This window comes from Loxodonta africana, chromosome 1 (assembly GCF_030014295.1).
Source record: "Loxodonta africana isolate mLoxAfr1 chromosome 1, mLoxAfr1.hap2, whole genome shotgun sequence".
NCBI classification, from domain to species: Eukaryota; Metazoa; Chordata; class Mammalia; order Proboscidea; family Elephantidae; genus Loxodonta; species Loxodonta africana.
Genome location: NC_087342.1, coordinates 24,709,875 through 24,732,087, shown reverse-complemented (window position 1 = coordinate 24,732,087; position 22,213 = coordinate 24,709,875). Strand labels below are relative to the sequence as shown.

Here is a 22,213-nt window from a genome sequence, read left to right as displayed (position 1 = left end):
AAAACAACTCTTTCCCAGGAAATCACAGTGAGTCAGATTCTAGCCCCAGCCATCTCCTATCCCAAGCATGGCCATCTAGAAATAAATGATTGGAAAACAAGCCGAGATTTTTTTTATTAACAAAAGTTTATTGAAAAAGAACAATGCTCTATACAAATCCCCATTATAAAAACAAAATTATCTATTGGTCTGTTTCCAGGTATGTGGCAGAGTATAAAGGTCCCTGGATGGTACTATCGTTAATGCTCTTGGCTGCTAACCAAAGGTTGGCGGTTCTAGTCCGCCCAGAAGCACTTCAAAAGAAAGACCTGGAGATCTACTTACATTAGCCATTGAAAACCCTATGCAGCAGTTCTAGTCTGACACACATGGGGTCACCATGAGTCAGAATTGACTTGACAGCAACTACTTGGTTAGCAGAGCATCAGAATAACAAAACTGAATAAATTCTGGTGTAACAACTTTGTTGGCCATTTTGAACTCTAGATTTCAATATAGCTTTTAGCAGCTGGCCCCACAAGCATTTGTCTTCGCTCGCCATCAGGATCTATTTACGTGGCAACGACTCTGAATTATATCCTCTAGTGTAGCATAGGCTCTCAGGTTTGGAAGACACCCTAAAATTTGCTAGGTTCAAGTCCTCGCATGATACAGATCTTTGGATAATTTTCCTGATGTGGTTTGAGTATAAGGTACTGTTCCCAAACTAACTAACCTAGCCAGCAGATAGCAGCAGCTCTGAAGGCACCACTTAGCAGACAGAAGCTTAAATATCCTTGGAAGTAATAACAATTCAGTAACGTTGGCATTGCCAACATTTATGTGGTTGTTCTAGCCATTCAATCTGCATATTCATATTATGGTTAAGGCAGGAAACTTATTTCCTATGATCTCTTTTTTCAGTCATTTGAAAAGTAACTTTAAAATTTATGCACTTGGAGTTTTCAATGTTGACACAGTCTAGTGCTTTTTGCCTTGTAAAATCATATTTAATATATTCCGTCTCTCTGGATTTTCACAACAGCCCTGTGAGGCAGACAGGGCAGGAATCAGCAGCCCTTTTTTTTTTTTTAATAAATAGATGAAGCAATACATCTAGGGCAGCCAAATGTCTTGCCCAAACTCAGACACTAATTGACAGCACCAAAACCCAAATGCAGGCCTCTAGACACTAAAGCCAACACCTTTTCCATTACATCATCTTGCTCAAGTGAAGTAGCATTTTCCAAGGACTATAAAATTAAGGACAATTATTAAAATTGAACAGACCAACAACATGCTAGTCACAGCTATAAAAAAGAAACTGGACTCTTCTAGAAAGGAAGATGCTCAGTACTGTGAAGGCACTTGCGTAGGTTTTGTTCATTGGCTTTTAAAAAGCCAATAGAGCAAAAAAAAAAAAACCACTAATTAAGCATATTTCACGTTCAAAGAAGACAGTAATATCAAATAATTAATACTCACATCACCTCTACCAGCTAGTTAAGTATTATTATCTCCATTTGACAGATGGGAAAAGAGGTAGAAGATTACATGACTTGTTTACAGCTACAGAGAGAATATTTGTCACCAGGTTATCTCTCCAGAAAGTCTACCACTTTGCTCAGACAAACAGGCCACACCTCTCTGGGAACAGAGGTAAACTATATAATAATTACACATGGGAAAGCCAATACAGTTGAGGAGAGAGGAAGAACAAGGTCGTTTACCGGCATATACAACTGCGAATAAGTAACTTAAAAATTTAACCAGTAAAATTGTGTGTTACAACACCTGAGGAAGAAAGCAGAGCAAGGCTACTCAATGGAGCAAATATTTTCAAAGCAAACAAGAGTGTTAAAGGTCAGAGTACAGGGATCAGGTGGGAAGGTCAACAGAAATAATATTGCTCTGGTTATGCAGAAAGATGTGAAAGGTGTGCTCCCCCAAGCTCTGATTTCTAAGAGATTCTTTTTGACTTTAGGACTTCAAATCAAAGGCTTTATGAAATGCGTTCTCAGATTTGGGGCTTCTAAGCCTAATAAAAAGCAAATAAGGGCCTGGAGAATGACCAACTAATGAACAAGCCAATGCAACAAGTTCATGGCCAAAAAAAGCAGATGAAAAGGGCACACATGAAAAATGTAAGGAATTCATACTTGGTAGAGTAGATGAGGTCTTGTGCTTAAGACGTGAAAAGCTGATGAGTGATGGTAAATGATATTTGGCCCATTAGATTACAGATGTAATAGATGTAGACATATGAAAAGAAGACAAATACAAAAATCAACTGCTTATTTAATCAGTATGGAATTAAATATACATATATATTTTTTTCTTTTTTAGCGATGTTTTAAGTATGCTGGTACAAACATAATGAAAGGAAGAGTTTTTTAGCATCTAATTTCTTTCTAGAAAAACATGTATATATACATATCTATATATATATATATTTAGGAGCATCTCCTGCCCCCATTTGGGTATGATTACTCAGTGGGAGGAAGTCATAAAAATGGAAAGGGCTTCCTTCCTATACTGAGGCAAGAAGATAAAACTAAACCATCTTTAGCAATGGGTTTTTTAAAAAATACCTTTTTTGGATTATTTTTATTTTTTTGTTTGTTTTTGTAATACCAGAGTTCAGACTACAATAGTCAAGTCTTAAGGCTGATGGTCATACTTCAGTGTCCATTTTCTGTTGGTTCCAACAGGGCTGTCTCCTTTTCCTTGTTTCACACATAGTCTTTCCCACTGGAGGGTGTAGGTTTTGGATAAGGACGCGGTGTTGGGTAAGAGGCTGTTTTTCGAGGACAGGAACAGCAGAGTAGGGCACCTCCCAGAAGGCAGAGAGAAGCCGCAGCCCAGCCAGTGAAGAGAGCCTGACCAAATTCATACCTAAAAAGAAAAGGCAACGCATTTATTTAATCAGTGAGTCGCTGGCAGCTCTTCTAATACAATTAAGGAAGGAAATCGATATCATACTTGTACTTATTTTCTCAGAAAATAACCCCCCATTGTCCCTTGGGAAGTACGGTAACACACATACACAAGAATGTTTACGCTGTAATTGCTGACACTTTGGTAGATCAGACAATGTGACGTGCAATACCAGGTTAATTATGCAAGTATTTCCAAAGACTTTTCCATGTGTGGGAGACTTGTGAAGTTTATACTTTTTCGGAAGATGAATTTGGACCATGGTTCCTAGGCTAAAGTTTAGCATGTTACACTACCACCAAGTAGCAGCAACCACAGTCAATAAGAAATTGCCACGAATTGCAAAGAAGGCTATTAGAGTTTTTAATAGTTGATCTCAGGTAACCATATAAACTGAAATTCCAAATTTCTGGCTTATCGAAAAGACTTCTAAGCAGTCCATGGACTATTCTGGATTAATCTGATCTAGGTGAATGTATTTACCTAGACTCTTGGGAGTGAGGTATCCATGAGTGACCGTGGAAAATGAGCCTAGAGAACTGGATCTAAAGCAGAAGATCTAGATTCCAATGCAAATTTAACCTCTGCTGTTGCTGCTGGTAACTTCACTTCTCAATATCAGTTTGTTCTTGTGTCAAAGCAGGATCATTCCATTTGCCTCAATGGACTGCTTTCAGGATCCCATGAGACAATGTAAATAACAATTGTACAATGCCTAGCAATTTATAAAGTGCTTTCACATGCAGTACTGGTATTATCACTCTAGGAAAATTTTAGCCCATTGACCTCCAGCAGTTTCTGTCTCTAGGACACATGTCTTCTAGGATGGACTCCAACACAAGCTTTGCAGTATGTGTTCTCCCCTATGTGGGTGATTAAATGAAAAGCAACACACCTTCTCTCTCCAAGCACTGGGATTTTTCATCCATTCATCCTAGCACTTAACAAACCATAATTACATCTTAAAATTCTGACTGTAAATGTAGTTTATTAGCCTTTAAAGATGTGAAGATAATGGGATGAAAGGCCTTGCCCCTGATCAAAGAGTGTGGTTACTTGTTAGTCAAGAATCAGGCCTTTAACTTCTGCAACTTGCAATATTAAGAAAGATGACCTTTGGAAAGTCCATTTTATAGCTGTGATGGAACATAAAATTTCAAAGCAGTATCTCCACTTTCTTTAAAGTGTTAAAAAGCAAAGACATCACTTTAAGGACTAAGGTATGCCTGATCCAAGCCATGGTGTTTTCAATTGTCTCATATGCATGCGAAAGCTGGACAGTGAATATGGAAGACTGAAGAATTGATGCCTTTGAATAAGGTGTTGGCGAAGAATAGTAAATATACCATGGACTGCCAGAAGAAATAACAAGTCTGTCTCAGAAGAAGTACAGCCATAATGCTCCTTAGAAGCAAGGACAGCAAGGCTTTGTCTCATGTATTCTGGACATGTTATCAGGAGGGACCAGTCCCTGGAGAAGGACATCAGCTTGGTAAAGCAGAGGGTCAGCGAAAAAGAGGAAGACCCTCGACAAGATGGATTGACACACGTGGCTGCAACAACGGGCTCATGCATAACAACAATTGTGAGGGTGGCCCAGGACCGGGCAGTGTTTTGTTTGGTTGTCCATGGAGTCGCTATGAGTGGGAATCAATGCCATCTAACAATAACTCCACTTACTAAAAACTATACTGTAGTCTCAGATGTAAGATTAAACTTTTGGGAATGAAGTATTATTCGATAACCCCTACAGTAGGAGCTCTGGTGGCGCAGTGGTTAAGAGCTTGGCTGCTAACCAAAAGGCTGGCAGTTGAAATCCACCAACCACTCCTTGGAAACCCTATGGGGCAGTTCTACTCTGTCCTAAAGGGTCACTATGAGTCGGAATCGACTCGATGGCAACGGGTTGTACAACAGTAGTATTATTTTCTCAGTTAATCCTAAGCTGTGTGTTAGTTGCAAATAATTATAGTTAGATATTGTATCAGAATATACTACAAAGAGGAAAGTTCAAATATCTTAACATCTTTATTAATATTTTTAAAAAAGGCTCAGCATAGAGTTGGAAAGTGTAGCACTTGGAACTTTCTACTTTGAAGCAGTTTGTCATCAATACAGGCTGTTAAAGTAATTATCAAACACATTCGAACATGAGTCAACAGGCCAGTCAAATTGTTTGCAAGTTTGACATAAAATGTCATACAATTCTTGAAAGCAAATCTGGAAAGCCACAGCACTTTGCAGGATATAAAAGGATATTTTCTCAAAGAATAAACAATTTCACGCATGAGTGGCATTACCTGGCATTGACTGGGGTCATTGGGTCATAGAATTCTTGAACAATTCTATTGCCATACCATGCTGTGGCAACTAAAATTGCCAGCCCTACAGAAATTCAAAACAAAAGACTGTTAATTACTGTGGAACACTGAACAAAAACATACAGTCCGTTAAACCCGCACGTCATTTGTAAGTATTAAATTTCATCAGTAGTGCTGGAATTTTTATATTAGTATTAGAAAGAACGGAAGTTCAGATACGATTTATCCAAAGTCTTCTGGTAAGACAGACAAAAATATTAGCTCCGAGGTTGGCAGAGGTCATACCCTTCATGTTATCTTGTTTGCCACTTAGAGTTCAAGGTCACTGGCACAAATCGCACAACTTCTTTTTTTAAATCTTCAGCAGATTCATACCATTCAAGGTCTCCTTCAAGTATACTGTTATACATTAGTGTACACAGTGTAGACTTTTGATAAAATTGATGTCCTTATTAATAGAGTCACTTGAAAAGAGGATGATAAAAATTCTTTTACATTCTTCTCAAACAAAACTCAAAATCTACATTTCTGTAGAGTCAAAAGAAGACCAAGCAGCTAGAGAGCAGGGAAGAGTAGGATCTTTCTCTGAACAGACCAGATCACCAAATTCACACTGTCTCACCGACCAGGCACACCAGGCACCATCTGGAGATTCGTTAAGGGTGTCCCGTCAGAGGCATTTACACACCACAATCCCAATTTCCCATAGCATTTCATTTCATATTTCAATAATCCCAGAGAAAACACTTCATCCAAATAATTCATTCCATCATTTATAAAAGGGTAAAATTCTAGATATCTTTTTTTGTTCAAAGCAACAAAATAAATGACTTTTTATAATGACTACTAATTTTTTTTTACTAAGAATGCATCAATATAGACAGATTATTTGTTTGGTTTCCCTGCTGCCCTCCTTGACCCCCTAAAAAGTGATTCAAACTAATTGCCTCAAATGCTTGGCAGAAAAATCGCTTTGGGCTGGTTACGCGGACCAAGAGAATGCTCTAGGTCATGCAGTCCTCACTCGTTAGCAAATTCCTGAACCTGAAGAAAGAGCAATACGGTCAATTATGGGAGTCATAAGAAGGCAAGCAAGGCAAGGTGCTTTGCAGTAAGTTTATCCATAACCTTGATGTAAATGTAACCTTTTGGAATAAAATACCATCCATGTCTTTTCTGACAGGAGCTAATTTGGGTTTGGCTAAATTGAAAGGCTGACCACTCTAAGCAAAGCCACAGGGACTTCTCTTCCACTGGTCAGTTAAATTCATGTATTTTGTGGTGGTCTTTTGCCAAAGGGAAAATCAGAAAGGCTAATTCTTGTTTTTCCTCCTGGTAGATTTATATCACTGGTGTCATTTTCAAAAACAATAGACTACTATAAGACTCACTGCTGTCGAGTCAATTCTGACTCATAGTGACCCTATACTACAGGGAGAACTGCCCCATAGGGTTTCCAAGGAGTGGCAGAAAGATTCGAACTGCCGACCTTTTGGTAAGCAGCCGAATGTCTAACCACTGTGTCACCAGGGTTCTTAGACTATTAGAGGGCATCCTATTTAAAATTAGCCTTATTATAAGGCTTTAAAATGGAGCAGTCTACGTCTTCTGGCTCTCATCAGACTCATCGTTCAACACTTGAACAAAGGAACAAATTCATATTTTCTATGGTAAATATGGAAACCCTGGTGGCAGAGTGGTTAAGTGCTGGGGCTGCTAACTAAAAGGCTGGCAGTTTGAAACCACCAGGCGCTCCTTGGAAACTCTGTGGGGGCAGTTCTACTCTGTCCCATAGGGTTGCCGTGAGTCGGAATTGACGGCAACAGGTTTGTTTTTTTAGTTTGGTATGGTAAATATAACCTCAGTCTTCTTTCAAAGTCATTCTGTTACTTTCTTTCCTAACTTATTGGACCTAACTTCCTACCATTCACACATTCCACCTCCATTCTGACTGACCTGTTCCTTCACAGATCTACGAGTACCTTATGTTTATTCTGGAATCAGTTCTGCCCACCAGGAATGATGTCTTCATTTTTTTCCAATAATCCCAATCCTATACTTTCCTCAGGGGTATCTGTGATTTACACATTCTTTATTTTCTCTCAGTATGTCCCATTTTCTCTTCTCTCAGGTGTTGTCACATAGAGTCCGTACCACAGAAATTGATACTAAATTCGGAATTACATAGAATTGTTCCTTAGTATTTTTTTTTTTTTTTATTTGCTAGCTATAAATCATCTCTTTTCACTTGGGAAGCTGGTTCTAGCAAACCAGTTGGCACCCGAAACCTCAATGAATTGACCGAATCTATATATTTTTTATTGTGAGCATGGATCTTAAGTTTTCTATGGCTCCTTTGTTTGAGAAACTGAAAGCCAACTTAAAGTTCACGTCTTCAGATATTAAAGGGACTGAAATAACTCAAGTGCAAAAAATCCAACATAACCTAAGGAAACTGAAAGCTAGATCTCAAAGCATCCAGTGGCCGAGTAACAGGTCAAAGGGAGACAGGCCCTCTCTTACCTGCAATAAGAAATATCACACCCCCAATAACAGCCATCCTCATCTTCTGCATCTCATCGTCTTCCAAACACTTCATACACTTCATGCCCATGGTGGCCACAAAGATTGCTATCAGTCCCAGCAGGATGCCAATCACCATCAAGGCCCGGGTTGCTTGTAAAGTGCCTGACAAAGAAAACATTTTAGAGCATTTAAAAATCATCTTGTCTAGGTAAATAAGAGAGGAGTAGTAGAAGCAACCAACCAAGTATATTCCAATGTTGCACGGAAGAAAGAACACTGAACTAGGGTCTGGGAGACCCCAGTTCTAATCACTTTTCTGTCTGAAACTAACATTGAGACCTAGACCAACCAAGTGCCTTAAATCCATCAAAACATAGTTTCTTCTGGAAAAACAAAAGCCCAGGCAGGATGCTGAATAAAAGGCCTTCCAACTCTAACATTTTTCTTTCAACCTAAACTCAAAATCAACCAGAAAAGTAATTAATGTTCTAGTTGAATAGGTTTAGCTGAACTAATACCTCTTTAATCCTTACTAATAAGGTATGCTAATTCAGAAATAACAATCAGAAGTATTATTCTAATGTTAAATCATTTATAATTAAAATGGTTTAAAGTATACCTTGGTATTAGTCAGCAGCTCTATCCCCCATTCATCAAGTTTCTGAAAAACCAGGTGAATTCAAAAGCTAAGAAATGGATTTTTCATAGATTCTTGTGGCTGGAACAACAACATTTGTCTCTCCAGTGAACAGAGGAACAGAGGGAAATATGAGAACTGTTTCAAGGAAAAAAAAAAAAAAAAACCTTTGAAATATTACTTGGGAACATGGTCGTAGGTTCTTACTGAGAGACATCAAGAGTTTCTTAAACTAACATTTTTTTTTTTTTTTAATTGTAAAATAGCAGATACTCTAATTCAAGGTAGTGTTTCCCAGGGTCCCACTAATTTTTCTTAATGTCTTTGGTATGACCAAACAGACAGGGCCTGATTTGAGAGATTATACCAGTATGTTTCTTACAGAGTAAAAAGATCCCATAATTGTGGCTTAGATGTTTCTGTGATAGCAGCACTAGATGACCAAGACATGTACAGACTAGGAAGAAAATGAGGTGAAGCTAAGCCTTATCATGGTTAATACTGGGGGGAAGAGTCTTTTTTTTTCCCCTAAATTCCAGATTTATTTCCTTCTTTTAAATAAAGATCATTATCTCAGTGACAGTTCTAACACGAGACAAGCATTTTTGCAAATATAAATATTAATTACATTGGATCGAACATGTCATCTTGGGTAAGCCACTAAATATTCTCTGAGATCAAGTTTCTATTATGCAAAATGGGAGTGATGATATCTTGAACAACTTGGAACTTGGAACAACTGACTCCTTCATGGTCTTCAAAAGTGGCTGAGATGATGGAGAGGTTTTATATCTCACTTTCTAAGTTAAACTGATGCTCAGTCTCAGTATCTGCAGGGTTGAGGGCTTACGTTACCAACCAATTCAAACTAAAGATTTCTAAAGCATCACGAAATTTTAATTGGCTGATATTTCCATCCTTGCCAGAACCAGGCCATGTATGATGAAATCACAGTAGCCTCTTTCTAAAAAGTATCAGAGGCATTTTTATAGTAATTTAAAGATAGCTTGTAAGCCAAGATACAATTTTACTTGGTTTAAAATCAAACGACAAAATAGAGGCCCTCTCCTGACATATCCATTAGCTCTGAAACTCACTAGCAATCAAAATTCTCCATAAGTGTGACAGGGCACACACACACCAAGCACACACTTATTTCAGGAAGTCAGGGTGGTATAGATACTATTGGATCAAAACACATGGTTCATGAACCATGAGTTTACCAGGAACTGAAGATGCTCATAAGAGTATTACAAAACTTCTTCTTGGAATCACAAACCATATTATGGCATAAAGAGGTGAGTCCTAAAGACTCTATCATTAAGGAATGCCCTGATTTTTTATTTTCCAGAAGCTTTTGCAAAGACAATTATTACTTAGAAGGAAAATGAAAAAGAAAATTCCTAAGCTCTTATATATATAACATGGATTTCAAATTTGGTCCTAAGGGTCCACTCAGAAGGAAAACATTCTAGACAGAAGAATGCTGGAAGGAGGGATGCTGAAAGTGACAAAGATGATCTACGGGCCTGGAAGACAGGGTGACCAACCCTACCAGTTTGCCCGGGACTATCCTGGTTTTAAACCTGCAAATCCTGCATCCTGGGACACCCCTCAGTCCTGGGCAAACTGGGATGGCTGGTTATCCTTCTGGAGGATGACAGGATGTGGAAGTAAAATGAGGTGGGTTTTGTGAGATGGGCAGAAGGCATTATGGCATGCAGACCTTTGCAAACTAGGGTAAGAGGTTTGGAGATCATTCTAAGTGCAATCAGAAGTCATCGAAAGGTCTTAAGGAGGCGGTGACATAACTTTTACCCTCAGTATATAGAGCCCAAACGGCCCTGGTGGTGCAAACAATGATGCGCGGAACTGCTAACTGAAAGGTTAGCCGTTTGAACTCACCCAGTGGTTCCATGGGAGAAAGACTTGGTGATAAAGACATGGCGATCTGCTGCCATAAGGACTAAGTCCAAGATAACCCTGCCAGGCAGTGCTGCTCTGTCACATGGGCTCGCTGTGAGTACGAATTGACTCCACGGCGACTAACAACAACATATAGAACATTTTCCTATAATAGCCCTTCAAATATCCATGGTTCTTATATCTCTCAGCCATCTTCACCCTGTCTTCTTATAAATATCTAGTTTTTCTACTCTTTATTATTCACTATTGTTGCTGTCTTCTCATCTCTCTCCATGTCTTCCACCTCGGTTGAGTTGCAGGGCCCTAAAATGAACGCGGCTTATTTAATAATCACCATCTTTACTTCAGTGGAAACAGTAAGCCCCGAGCGCAGCAGGTCTGAGCACTTGGATCAAAGGGTACTTTCCACAAGGAGCCTCCTGGGCATTTGTCTCAAGAGTCAGGCCTGCCCAAACCACCGACCTCCTAGGTAAGGAGCACGCATATATCAACGACTCCAGGGCTCCTCTGTACCCACTGGGGATTATCTAATATTCACATTCTTAATCCCAAAGTATCTTTTCCCTTAAATTCTCAACGCGATTCGTGTTATGCCCATTTTATTCTTACCACTTCTTTTGCAAACAAAGTTTCTCCAAGTGGAGAAGGAACAGATATTTTATTATATATTTGCTAATTACCCTACCATGGTCCATTGCTTTATAAAACAATGTATTGTTTGGATAATGCAAAAAAAAAAAAAAAAAAATGGAGAAAGGAAGAAACTTGGGAACCCTGTAAACCAGACAGGGCAAGGGTATAGGAACGTGTTTCATTTTTTAATATCTGATAAGGGAGTGGTGTGAGAATGGTATGTGGCAAAACAATATATTTCATTTAAGCCTTGGTGCCATTAACTTACAAAGTGTCCTTGTGTTTCACAACACTAGACTGACAAATGTAAAATCTCATTTTATTTCATTGGAGACGTGTGAACCAACACTTAACTATACCGATCTGTGAGAACAAATGCAAGAGAGAGAGAGAGAAAAAAAAAAAGGCTGAGAATCACAACGGCATGAAAACTCATTAGCCAGGCATACATAATGATGGATTACAAGTCAAAATAAGCAAGCATTACATTACAAGTTATAAGAGCTTGAGGCGCAGATAGAATCTAAATTGCAGTTTCAAGCTGGAAGCGGATGAATCCTTCAGATGAAGGTCTTTTAGAAGCTTCTAAAGTCAGAGAGTTAAAATATGTCATTGTGAACTCCTCAATGGCTTGGGCCAGATATGGATTCATATCTCCATGCAAAGCCCTAAGTGTGGTACCTGGCAAGTCACAGGGATTTAACGTGTCTGTGTTCACTGAATTTGCATGAGGACATTTATCCTTTACAAATTGTACTAATATCACAGGTAAAGGTACTTGTTCCCCTGCGTATACCTGCTTCATTGAAATATTACTGAGAAATGTCTTTCTAGAGAGCCTGTGAATGCTAAAATCTTGCTACATAAAGCCACACTTGGCTTAAAAAAAACAAACAAAAAAACTCACTGCCGTCAAGTCAATTCCAACTCATAACGATCCCATAGGACAGAGTAGAACTGCTCCATAGGGTTTCCAAGGGGCAGCTGGTGGATTCAAACTGCTCACTTTTTGGTAAGCAGCCATAGCTCTTAACCACTGGGCCACCAGGGCTCCAGACTTAGACCACTAAAAGTCAGAAGCTCATGCTGGCAGGAAAAATTTGTACTTTTTATTTAACTTGATCTTTTTCTTTTTTTAATTATGTACCCAGTGAGCTCCTGAGTTGAAGATTTTCTCAAGTCGAATGATGGCTAGCAGGGCAGAGTTATTGAGAGTTGTTTGAAAGATATAAAATAGTATTTTGGACCAGAGGGATATAGTATAAAACTTTGTATTATTAATGCTGAGCTGGTCTGATCCCATCTAATTTTGGAGCAAAGACATCCCTTTCATTAATGTTCCAAGACACCTTTAGTTTGCAGATCTCTTTCCAATAGGCCAATATCCCTACAGCTAAAGCTGTCTACAGAGAATCTGGTTAGCAAACAGTCCAAACATTACCCTATTGTTTTTCCTCATTATTCAGCAGTAAACAGAGAAGGCAGTCTTTTAATTACACTTAGCTAGACTGATAATCTTGAGATTAAAGACCCCCTAAGGAGTTTTCGCCACTTTCAAACTAAAAGTATAATTAAAAAAATACTTACAAAGATCTTATAAAACAAGACAGGAGTTAGAAGTTACTGATCTATTACAGTTAGGTTAATCAACATTAGTGTAGAAAGACAAGCAGAGACAAGTATGCGGGACTTTTTTTTTTCCCAAAGCTTTAAAGTCTTACTACTCAAGCAGTAGCCCAAGCCAAGCCAAGCCCATTGCTGTTGAGTCGATTTCGACTCATAGGGACGTTTAACAGGACAGAACAGAACTGCTCGATAGGGTTTCCAAGAAGCAGCAGGTGGATTCGAACTGCTGGCCTTTTGGTTAGCAGTCTAGCAGCCGTAGCTCTTAACCACTGCGCCACCAGGGCTCCACTCAAGCAGTAGAATATCCTATAAATACCTGTCCTTGTTGATACCTTTCACTAACCACATTACAACTCTATATACTGCATACCATAAACAAAATCAATTTCAATTATCTCTACATCCTCATATAGGAAGTCTTTGCCTCAGCAGTTATATAATAAATATTGGGTGACTACTGGGTGACTAGAGGAGAAATGCTCTCTTCTCTCCCACAATTAAACGAGCTTACCACACACAGTCACAGAACTACAATCCCATGACTTTTTCACTTATTAAATCTTTCACTTTTCCAGAGGTTCAACATTTCTCAACAGTCCTTGTCATTCGCGTTGCCATTGTATTGGTGCCTTAACTGGTGGCCATTGGGTGTGACCTCAGAATGCAAGCACGGTCAGCAATTGAAGTAGTCTGGGACAGGAGGGTCACTTTTTTTTAAAAAAAAAAAGATCCTGAAACAGCCCTGCTACCTTCCTTTTTCTGTTTGTTTGCTTCTTAGAGCAATTGTCTCATGAGGAGATTTAGGTCTCTGTATTACCTCCATCCCATTTGCTCATCACTCTAAAAAATACACCTAAGTTCCGCCATTTGCCCCTTTTCCTTCAATCACTGCACTTAGTAACAAAGTATGTCAGTCCTGGAAGTGGCCTTAGAAATCATCTCAGCTACATCCTAGGACCCAGAATAGGGCCTGGCTCATGTTTGTTGAATGGCTGAATGAATCATGGATTCACCTCTCCGTTCCTCCCACTCTGCCCTATTTTATAAGTGGGGAAATTGCCGCCCAGAAAGATCTTATCTCTATACACACAGCTAGTTAGTGCAAAACCAGGTTAAGGACTGAGATCTCCTGATCTCAATCCTCGATTTTTGTTTCAACATCCATCCTTCCAAGAGTCAGAACTAACCAATGGCCACTTGAGTACCCTCGGTTCAGCAGGAGTAATGCAGTCTGGGGCAACCTAGTGGATGTTTTCCTCTCTGCATGCTTATGATTCAAAGGCAGTCCAAGTCAGTGGTTTCACCTCCCTGATTGTGCCTGACATCATGGAGAGAGTGCTGGGAAACCTCATGGACAACCAATACTTATGAAGCACGCCTCTACACATGTGGATTCATGCAAAGCAGGATGAACAGGCTAGAGGAGCTTATAAAAAATTACAGAATCTCAAGGTTAGAATGTCTAGCCTGGCCTCCCATTTGTCTGGTGCTTGGATCTTCCCCACAACATTCCTACGAAATGGTTACTACCACCAACACAGGCTCCGAGGGCAGTCCAATCTTTGGACAGCTGTGGCTACAAAAATCAAGCAACAAGAAGCAACTAACCAAGTACACAAAGTAGGCACTAGCTTCTCAAAAGTTTGAGAACTGGACCAAGACAAGGAAAGGTGCCCGTGTTAATCAAGAAAAGTCTACTGCAACTGTATCTAGCACTCTCCACCGCATGTATTCTGACTTTCAAGGGTAAGATCGTCCATGCCCAGTAAATAGCACATACTTCAGATGGGCCAGGAATGCGCCCATAGTGAAACCACAATACACAGTGTAATGTTTTTTTTTCCAAGAAGTTTCTCAGTTACCTTTTCATAAACTGTTTTGCAAGAACCATCTAAAGTCCCACTGTATCTTATCCCCATACTGCTTCCGCATGCGGTATCCCTTTGGGTACTTTATGAAGGTTATGTGCTTTTCACAGCTGAAACTCGTTAGAACAGGGGAACAAGCAATTTATAATCTGTCCAGTTATAAAAGCTTGACAAGTCCAAGGGATCTGGACTCTAAAACACCAAATGGGCTCCAGTGGCCAAGAGAGCAAGATACAACGTCAGGAAGCTTGCAGCCAAGCTTTTCGCCTAAAAGCACTTCTGAAAATACACCCTTTTACAAGAAACACCACATATATTTACAGGTAGCCCTGATCACCTCCAGACATCACAGAATTATACCAAAACCACCAGTAAATCAACATCCCCGGTCTCTACACCAGGTGGGTGTGAGCACCACTGCTCAGGTGAGGAAACCGAGACAGTTCTCTGGGCTCCATCAAAAGGCAGCCAGTGAGTCACTGGTAGGTTGGGGGAGTGAACCTGTGACTCACAGCTCTCTCTCCTGGGAATGAGTTTTGAGAGAAAGGCCTCAGTCCTTGGATAAACTCTGGCTTAACCAAAATAAAAAGAAGAAATCTGATCTGGAGGAAAAGGGGAAAAAAAAAAAAAAAATCAAACCCATCAGCAAGAAATCTGCAAGCACGTACGTGTAGGGGGCGGGGGGAGGGGGAGACGGAAAGGGAAAGTATAGCTCTTCTACCATAGCTTTAAAAACTGCAATAACTGTATAATTAGGAACAAACGAAAATAAAACATGTGAACACATTACCATGTGGAGGGAAGATTTGGTTGAGCATTTATGACATAGATAAATCTGATTACATTGAGTCATGAAAGGAAATTAAAAGAAAACTTACCTAAACATGTTGAAAGTAAACAACTTTGATCAAAGAAATAAAATTGACAACGAGGCTTCTCCAGAATTCCCTTCGAACCTTCTCTATCTGCCAATCCCTCAACATGGCACCCAAAATGTACAGTCTCTGACACTGTCTACGGGGAAATCCAATGAATATTTCCCAAACGTTCATGTTAGAAGAGTAAACATAACACAGATGGACGATAACCAACACATAATTACTAAAAGTATAAGTTAGTTTTGGGTACATAGGAGCCCTGATATGGAAACTTTGAAAAGCTGAAATGATAGTACTCAGTCCTCACATACAGAGTGATCCAATTCCACAAGTGTTTAGACAGATTCAGACCGTATCTATTTTATAACTCGCAACGACGCATCTTTTTAGAAAACCACATGTACTATTCAAAGGTGCACCTCAGTAGGAGGTGGACAATGCAACCAATGTAACCTTGAGCAATCGCCATGTTGTTTTACTTTCTGGGGCAGTCTGATTGCACACATCACCCTTAGCACTCAGAGGGACTTGATGGGCTGGTAGTGGCAGGAGAGCACTGCTTGTTTACGTAGGCAAAGACCGAGGGAGCTAGTCAAGTTAGTTAGAAGAGTGTAACAGATGTACGGTGCCTGAGGACGGATGCGATTTATTAAGACAGTTCAGCCATAGTCATTACCTAATGAAGAGGGCATTCAATGGCTTTCTTGACGTGGCACTCAAAAAGTTTTATTTTAAAAAAGAGAGGAAAAAAGCTCCTATGACCCCCTCCACACCATCCTTAGAAATATGCCAGGCTACACAGTCCTTTCCAGCTTGATAGAAGTGAGAAGACATCCTTCACAGAGGAAAGTCCTTCATGGAGGGCAGAAACTTGGAGAAGCAACCCCTCCTCATCTCCACGTTCCTCCCCTCCCCCAGCTGACCTGGACTGTCATCACCTGTATCTATTTTGTTGCATTTTTCTTCAGCGCCTTTGTCCCTCCTTTCATACTGTGATTGGGAAGGTATTTAGAACTTGTCAGACTTTTCCACCTGCTCCCAAACTTCTCAACACCACCCAGCCTGCATCTTCTGAAGGTGTCCAGTTTGAGAGCTAAACCCTTTGGGGGAATCTCAGAGGCTTCTTCAATGAAAAAAGTCTTGGGACAGGATGCAAAAGGTCCTCCTCACCCTTACCGGATCTTAGAAATAGAAGAAGGACCAAAATAATAAACCACAAGCGGAAACAGAAGACACTGTGATGGGACTTTACAGGTAGAACGTGACTTTTACTCTGGAGAGTCATTCTAAACATTAAAAAAAAATCATCTAAGGCTTTGGAATTATCTATTTCCTTTTACAAATTTGAGCCTCCAAAGTTTTCAAGCCATCCCTTTTTAAAAATTTTATTCCAACCCTACCACTCTTCAATTTACATACAATGTGAGAATGTGTGTTAATTGAATCTGATTATGCTAAGAGCTTAAATTGGAGTTTGTCCTCCACCCTCTCAATCCACCCCCTTCCCCTAATCAGAATTTAAGATAAAACCACTCTTAGAGAGGAGAACGGTGTCGTCCAGAGAGTTAAAGGCAAAGCTAGAGTTTAGCCCTGGGCCACCCTTCTCCCAAACCAGGGTCCTGTCCACTTCCTCACGACAAGGCACAAGATCAGAATACTTGATTAACTGAAGACAGATAAACACACAATCACCCAACAGAATAAGCTGAGCGCCACTACTCTGTAACGGGGCCATGGGCTTGGGGTCTCCGGGCGGCGCGGTGGGTGGGTGGGGTGGGGGCTGCACTTACTGGGCAGGTTGAGCAAGGAGTCAAAGACTTTGCACTGGATCTGCCCGGTGCTCTGAGACACGCAGGACATCCACAGCCCCTCGTAGATGGCTTGAGCGGTGACGATGTTGTCGCCGGCGTAGGAGTAAATCTTCCACTGGGGCAGCGCGGTGCTGACGATTGCGCCAATCCAGCCCAGGAAGGCCAGGATGAAGCCCAGCAGCTGCAGCCCCGCGTTGGCCATGGCTCGCTCGGCGCCCGCGCTGGCGCAGGAGGCAGGTGGAGGAGGCGGAGAGTTTGCAAGTGTGCAGGCGGGCTCCGAGGGTGGCGGCGCCGCGCCGGGGAGCCGCTATTACGGAGATCCCTGCTTTCGGCACCGCCGCTGGAGAGGGTCCGGGTACCGGGCCGGGTAGGGCACCAGGTGGGCGCTGGAGTCAGGATGCTCCCGCTCTCAGACTCCGGGACTGGGACGCCGGACTGCGGGCGCCGCAATTTAAAGCAGCCCCACCCCCGGCCCGGCCCGGCCCCCGCGCAGCGCCCCCTGGCGGGGAAAGGGAGGCTCGCAGGCAGGACGAGGCCGCTGCGCCCTAGGCGGGCCTTGCTGCTGCGGTGTGGGGACAGCTCTTCCAGACTAGACACTGTGTGCTCCTGCGCTCTCTCCTCTCCCTGTCTTTTCTTTCCTATTGGCATTCTTCTCCAGCTTTTCATTCATTCATTTATTCACTCACTGACTCACGCAATCAATCCACCTGTATCAAAAACTTAACCCTGGACGTGTAAACTCTAAAAATGCATAAAGATGAAAAAGAGACCTCAAGAGCGGCACATGTGAAATCTTCTTTTCAGTGTCTTATTAAAAAAAATTTTCTCTTTGCCTGCCCTTCCTCCCCTCCCCCTACCTCTCTCCTTCCTTCAGCTCCCCTTCTCCTTTTCTCCCTCTATCCTCTTCTTCCCATCCTGATTTCTCCTAGAATGTCAAATCTCTCTCTGCAAGAGTCATAAAAAGACCTATATTTTATAGATCAGGAAAATGAGATCAGAGAGGAAACCAGGTTTTCGTAAGATCACACAGCACACTAGTAGCGCTTCCAGGACTTGAATTCCCGGCCCCGTCTGGTTTCCACCACATTTCAAGATGACCAGAACCTCCGCCCTTAATCCCTCTGGGTGGTTAGAAAAATGCATCTCACCCCTCTACACACACACAAAGCTTTTTCCCCAAAGCAGTTTGGCTTAGAGCAGAGCTTCATTATCACAGGAGCCTGGTCAGTGACCTCCACCCAAAGGCGAATTTATTAGTGAATTATCAGATAGAATTCATGAAAGGTGAGGTTATCTAAAAAATCTTTTCCCTTGGAATCATGAGGTCTGGGCTGGGATTTAGGAAGTCTGGGTTCTGGCTGGGGCTTTTGCAGTAACTGGCTGTGCCACCCTCTTGGGTTTTGATCTAATTGAGCCTCAAGTTTCCCCTTGTGGGTCTCTGAAGGTTCCTTCTTTGTAGTTACTCAGAAGTGGTGTTGTGGTTAGGAATAATTAAAATATTTTCCCAACTGCCTTTTGTATGTATGTGGTGTGAGCCTGGTAGGAGGAGAAATAGCTCTGGTTTTAGTAAAAACAGAAGCACCTTACCAAAACCAAACCCGTTGCCTCGGAGTCAATTCTGGCTCATAGTGATCCTATAGGACAGAGTAGATCTGCCCCATAGGGTTTCCAAAGAGAGGCTGGTGAATTTCAACTGCCAACCTTTCAGTTAGCAGCTGAGCTCTTAACCACTGCTCCACCAGGGCTCCAGAAGCACCTTAGAGGCAGAAATAAACATTCTAAGGAGAAAACAAGATATGGTATGCCCCCAATACAAGGGGTGGGGTGGGGTGGGGTGGTGAGAAAGCTCAGAGTGTGAATGAGAGAAATGAACAACGCCTGCGACCCTCACCTTCACCTGGCTCTTTCCTTTGGTGAATGTTTATGGTCTAAGCTTTAGTCTGGGCAGAGATATGGCGGACTAGCAATGAACAGGGTAACAGAAGCTGAACCGTGAGATTGAACTTGGAGTAAGCAAGATTGAAACAAGTGAGTGCTGTGCTTTTCCTGCCACCTCCCCCGCCCCCAGCCTCGCCCAAGCTGGAAGCTCTGTAGGATAGGAGCCTATCTGTGTTGTGGCCCAGGGCCACAGTTAATTAGTATTTTTTTCTAGATCCAGACAGATGTTCTGTGGTCACCTGTGGATATGGATGAAGAAGTGTCAATCACATTTGCCTTATTTATTTACCAGATCCCTTAGTTCAGTGGAGCCCTGGTGATGCAGTGGTTAAGAGCTCGAATGCTCACCAAAAGGCCAGCAGTTTGAATCTACCAGCGGCTGCTTGGAAACCCTGTAGGATAGCTCTACGCTTTCCAACTCAACAGAAGTGGGCTTAGTTCAGTATTTGCTCTCAGGGCTAGGCCAGTTCCATGTGCATCATATAATCTGATCTGCTTGTTCCAATCAATTCAGCATTAAAACCATTTTAAATGTTTTTTGTTGTTGTTCAGATTGGACTAATTAAAATAAGATTTGGGTTCAGTTAATATGCTTGTGTGCCAGAAAACAAAAACCCACTGGAGTAGATTGGGCTCATAGTTACCCCCATGGAGTTTCTGGGGCTGTAAATTTCTAAGGAAGCAGATTGCCATATCTTTCTTTTGCGAAGCATCTGGTGGTTTCGAACTTCAGGTTAACAGTCAATCGCTGAGCCACCAGGGCTCATCATGACCCTATAGGACAGAGCAGAACTTCCCCATAGGGTTTCCAATGAGCAGCTGGTGGATTTGAACTGTGGATCTTTTGGTTAGGAGCCATAACCCTTAACCACCGTTCCACCAGGGCTGCATACTTGTGTATGGACTCTTTTAACTTGTTTTAGGGCTTGTTTCTATCACTCTACACTGTTCCTTATTCTCCTTTTATCAGGGAAGCAGAGGGATGAATTCTGTGGTCAATAAGTCCTGTGTTTTTTTTCTTCCAGGTCTCCGTGAGGCTGATTATGTCATTGCCCACAGCCCTGTTTGTGAGGCTGAATTGGAGGCTGTTTCACGGTGATCCATGACAGCCTCTGGCATCCCTAATCCTGTCTCATTTTCTGTCCTTAGCCTCAGAGCAGAGCACAGGTGAGATCATGGCTCAGTATAAATCCATCAACTAAAGAGGAAAAACAACATATACACTGGCCCTTCACATATGAAGCAGAATCAATAAAGGCAGCTCTGTGACCAGCCCCTTCTAGAAAAGTCGGCAGTGGGTTATCTAGTGCTCTGACCCCTTGAGTAGGAAATCTGCTATGAATCCTCAAATTACTTCTTTTTTGTGTCTCTGTTTCCCCATTAATAAAAGTTAGGGGTTGGGTTCTGAAAGGTCAATCAGCTCGAAAGCTTTAGGACTCAAAGTAATAATAACTATCACCAGAACTTTACAACCACTACCTCCCATGAGGAGAGACACAGAGACACAGAGAGATCAAGTCACTTATGTAGGGTTGTATTTGGTAAATGGCAGTATTGGAAGTCCAATCTACACAGCTTGACCCTGGAGTCCATGTCTTTACACCACTATCCTGTAATATCTCTTTGTGAATCAAACTCATTGAGGACAGCTGGCTTTTTGGAAGGTTTAGATATCCATATCTGTTTGTAGCTCCAGGCAGTAATAAGCTATCTTACCTTTTGGCTGCCTTCTTTGTTACCTTGTGACCACTCTCAACCTCTGTTGTTGCTCACTGAGATTGTACATCTTGGAAATCCAGAGTCATGTGGTGGGAAAGTCTTGCTGATGCAGAGGAAGAGATGGGTGAAAACCATAGATAGTCCATTGGTTTACTCCACAACTGTCCATATGGGATTGATTCTTGGGCTCAGACATGGTCCTGCCTGAGAATAAAAAAAAAAAAAGGTAAAAGAGATACACAGACAGCTTGAAATAAAGTTGAGACTAAGAGTGGTGGGAGAGAGTGCAGAGAAAGAAACAAATTGACAAAAGGCAGAATGATAGTCTCAGAAATGGTTAATGGCTTTGGGATGCAAATTTTTCACTTAGTGATAATGCATGTTAATACAGGCTTTTCAGGTCTTCGCAGGTGGTCAAAGTCAAATGGAAGGACACCTTAGTAAGTAAGCAATCTCCTGTGCTAGTTTTTTTAGTATCTAGGCGAGACCTGAGTACAAAGAGATTGTGATGATTTCACAGGAATTTCAGTATTAGAACAGTATAATATGAAATATGCATAATATGAAACATGCATAATATGAAAAACCAAGAAAATTTGGTGAATGCGTGGCATAACTACTTCAAACAGCCCTTTTAAACTCATTGGGGTGTTTGAGAGGTCGTGAGAGGTTGGAGACAAAAGCCCACACTCTTTACTAGTAACCTTAGAAAAACTGTGCAACATCCTTATGCCTTTGATCTGTTTTCCTCTGTCAAATGCATAAAACCCCACTCCATGGTATCGTGGGCATTGAACAAGTAAATATGTGCACAGTACTCAGAACAGTTGTTGGCACCTAGCAAAATACAAGAAATGGTATTTATTTCTTTATTTATTGTTCTTTCAAGCTGAATCTGTACTAGAAGAAAAGGCCTGACGATCTGCTTCTGAACTGTCACAGCCTTTGAAAACCCTACGGAGTGCAGTTCTGCTCTGTACACATGGGATCACCATGAGTCGGGATCAACTCGAGGGCAACTAACGACAACAGATGGGTTTTATATGCTAATTATGCCATTAATAAATGATCCTCACACTTGTTCAGAAGGATCTTTTTTTTTTCCTCATAGTTAAATCATGGTGCTGAGATAGTGTCTCAAGCAGGAAGATAAAATTCTTTGCCCAGAAATAAAAAAGATAGCTTTAAGTGGGCTTTAAATGAGATTTCTAGTTCCCATCTCCAGGTTCTATAGAGGTTACCCGCTCCCCCCCTCCTCCCGCCACCCCCCAGTCCCGGAAGTTTTTCTGTGTAGGATGACAGGCTGTGGGGATCTTTCTGTGAAGGGAGTGCCAAGAGCAGAGTGGGGATGGGGTCCTAGTGCCAAATGAGTCTCTCTGGCCAATCAGTGAGTCTCTTCACTGGATCAGGAGAA

General features: G+C 41.4%; 1 protein-coding gene across 1 annotated transcript; it reads right to left on the bottom strand.

Annotated features, from left to right (window-relative positions):
* Nucleotides 1-149: 149 nt before the first annotated feature.
* CLDN1 (claudin 1) lies at nucleotides 150-17,549 on the bottom strand. Its single transcript, XM_003412920.4, has 4 exons — nucleotides 17,122-17,549; nucleotides 7,761-7,925; nucleotides 5,217-5,301; nucleotides 150-2,874 (listed from the first exon to the last, which is right to left on the bottom strand). Exons 1-4 carry the CDS (start codon nucleotides 17,342-17,344, stop codon nucleotides 2,712-2,714), a joined length of 636 nt encoding a protein of 211 aa, XP_003412968.1. The 5' UTR covers nucleotides 17,345-17,549; the 3' UTR covers nucleotides 150-2,711.
* Nucleotides 17,550-22,213: the final 4,664 nt, after the last annotated feature.

Excerpts from the sequence above, each read along its gene's own strand:
- CLDN1 (XM_003412920.4), bottom strand. The coding sequence starts at position 17,344 with ATGGCCAACGCGGGGCTGCAGCTGCTGGGCTTCATCCTGGCCTTCCTG. Across the intron at positions 7,926-17,121 it reads CTCCTTGCTCAACCTGCCCA|GCACTTTACAAGCAACCCGG; the intron begins GTAAGTGCAGCC and ends TTTCTTTGTCAG. Across the intron at positions 2,875-5,216 it reads ATGACCCCAGTCAATGCCAG|GTATGAATTTGGTCAGGCTC; the intron begins GTAATGCCACTC and ends TTTTCTTTTTAG.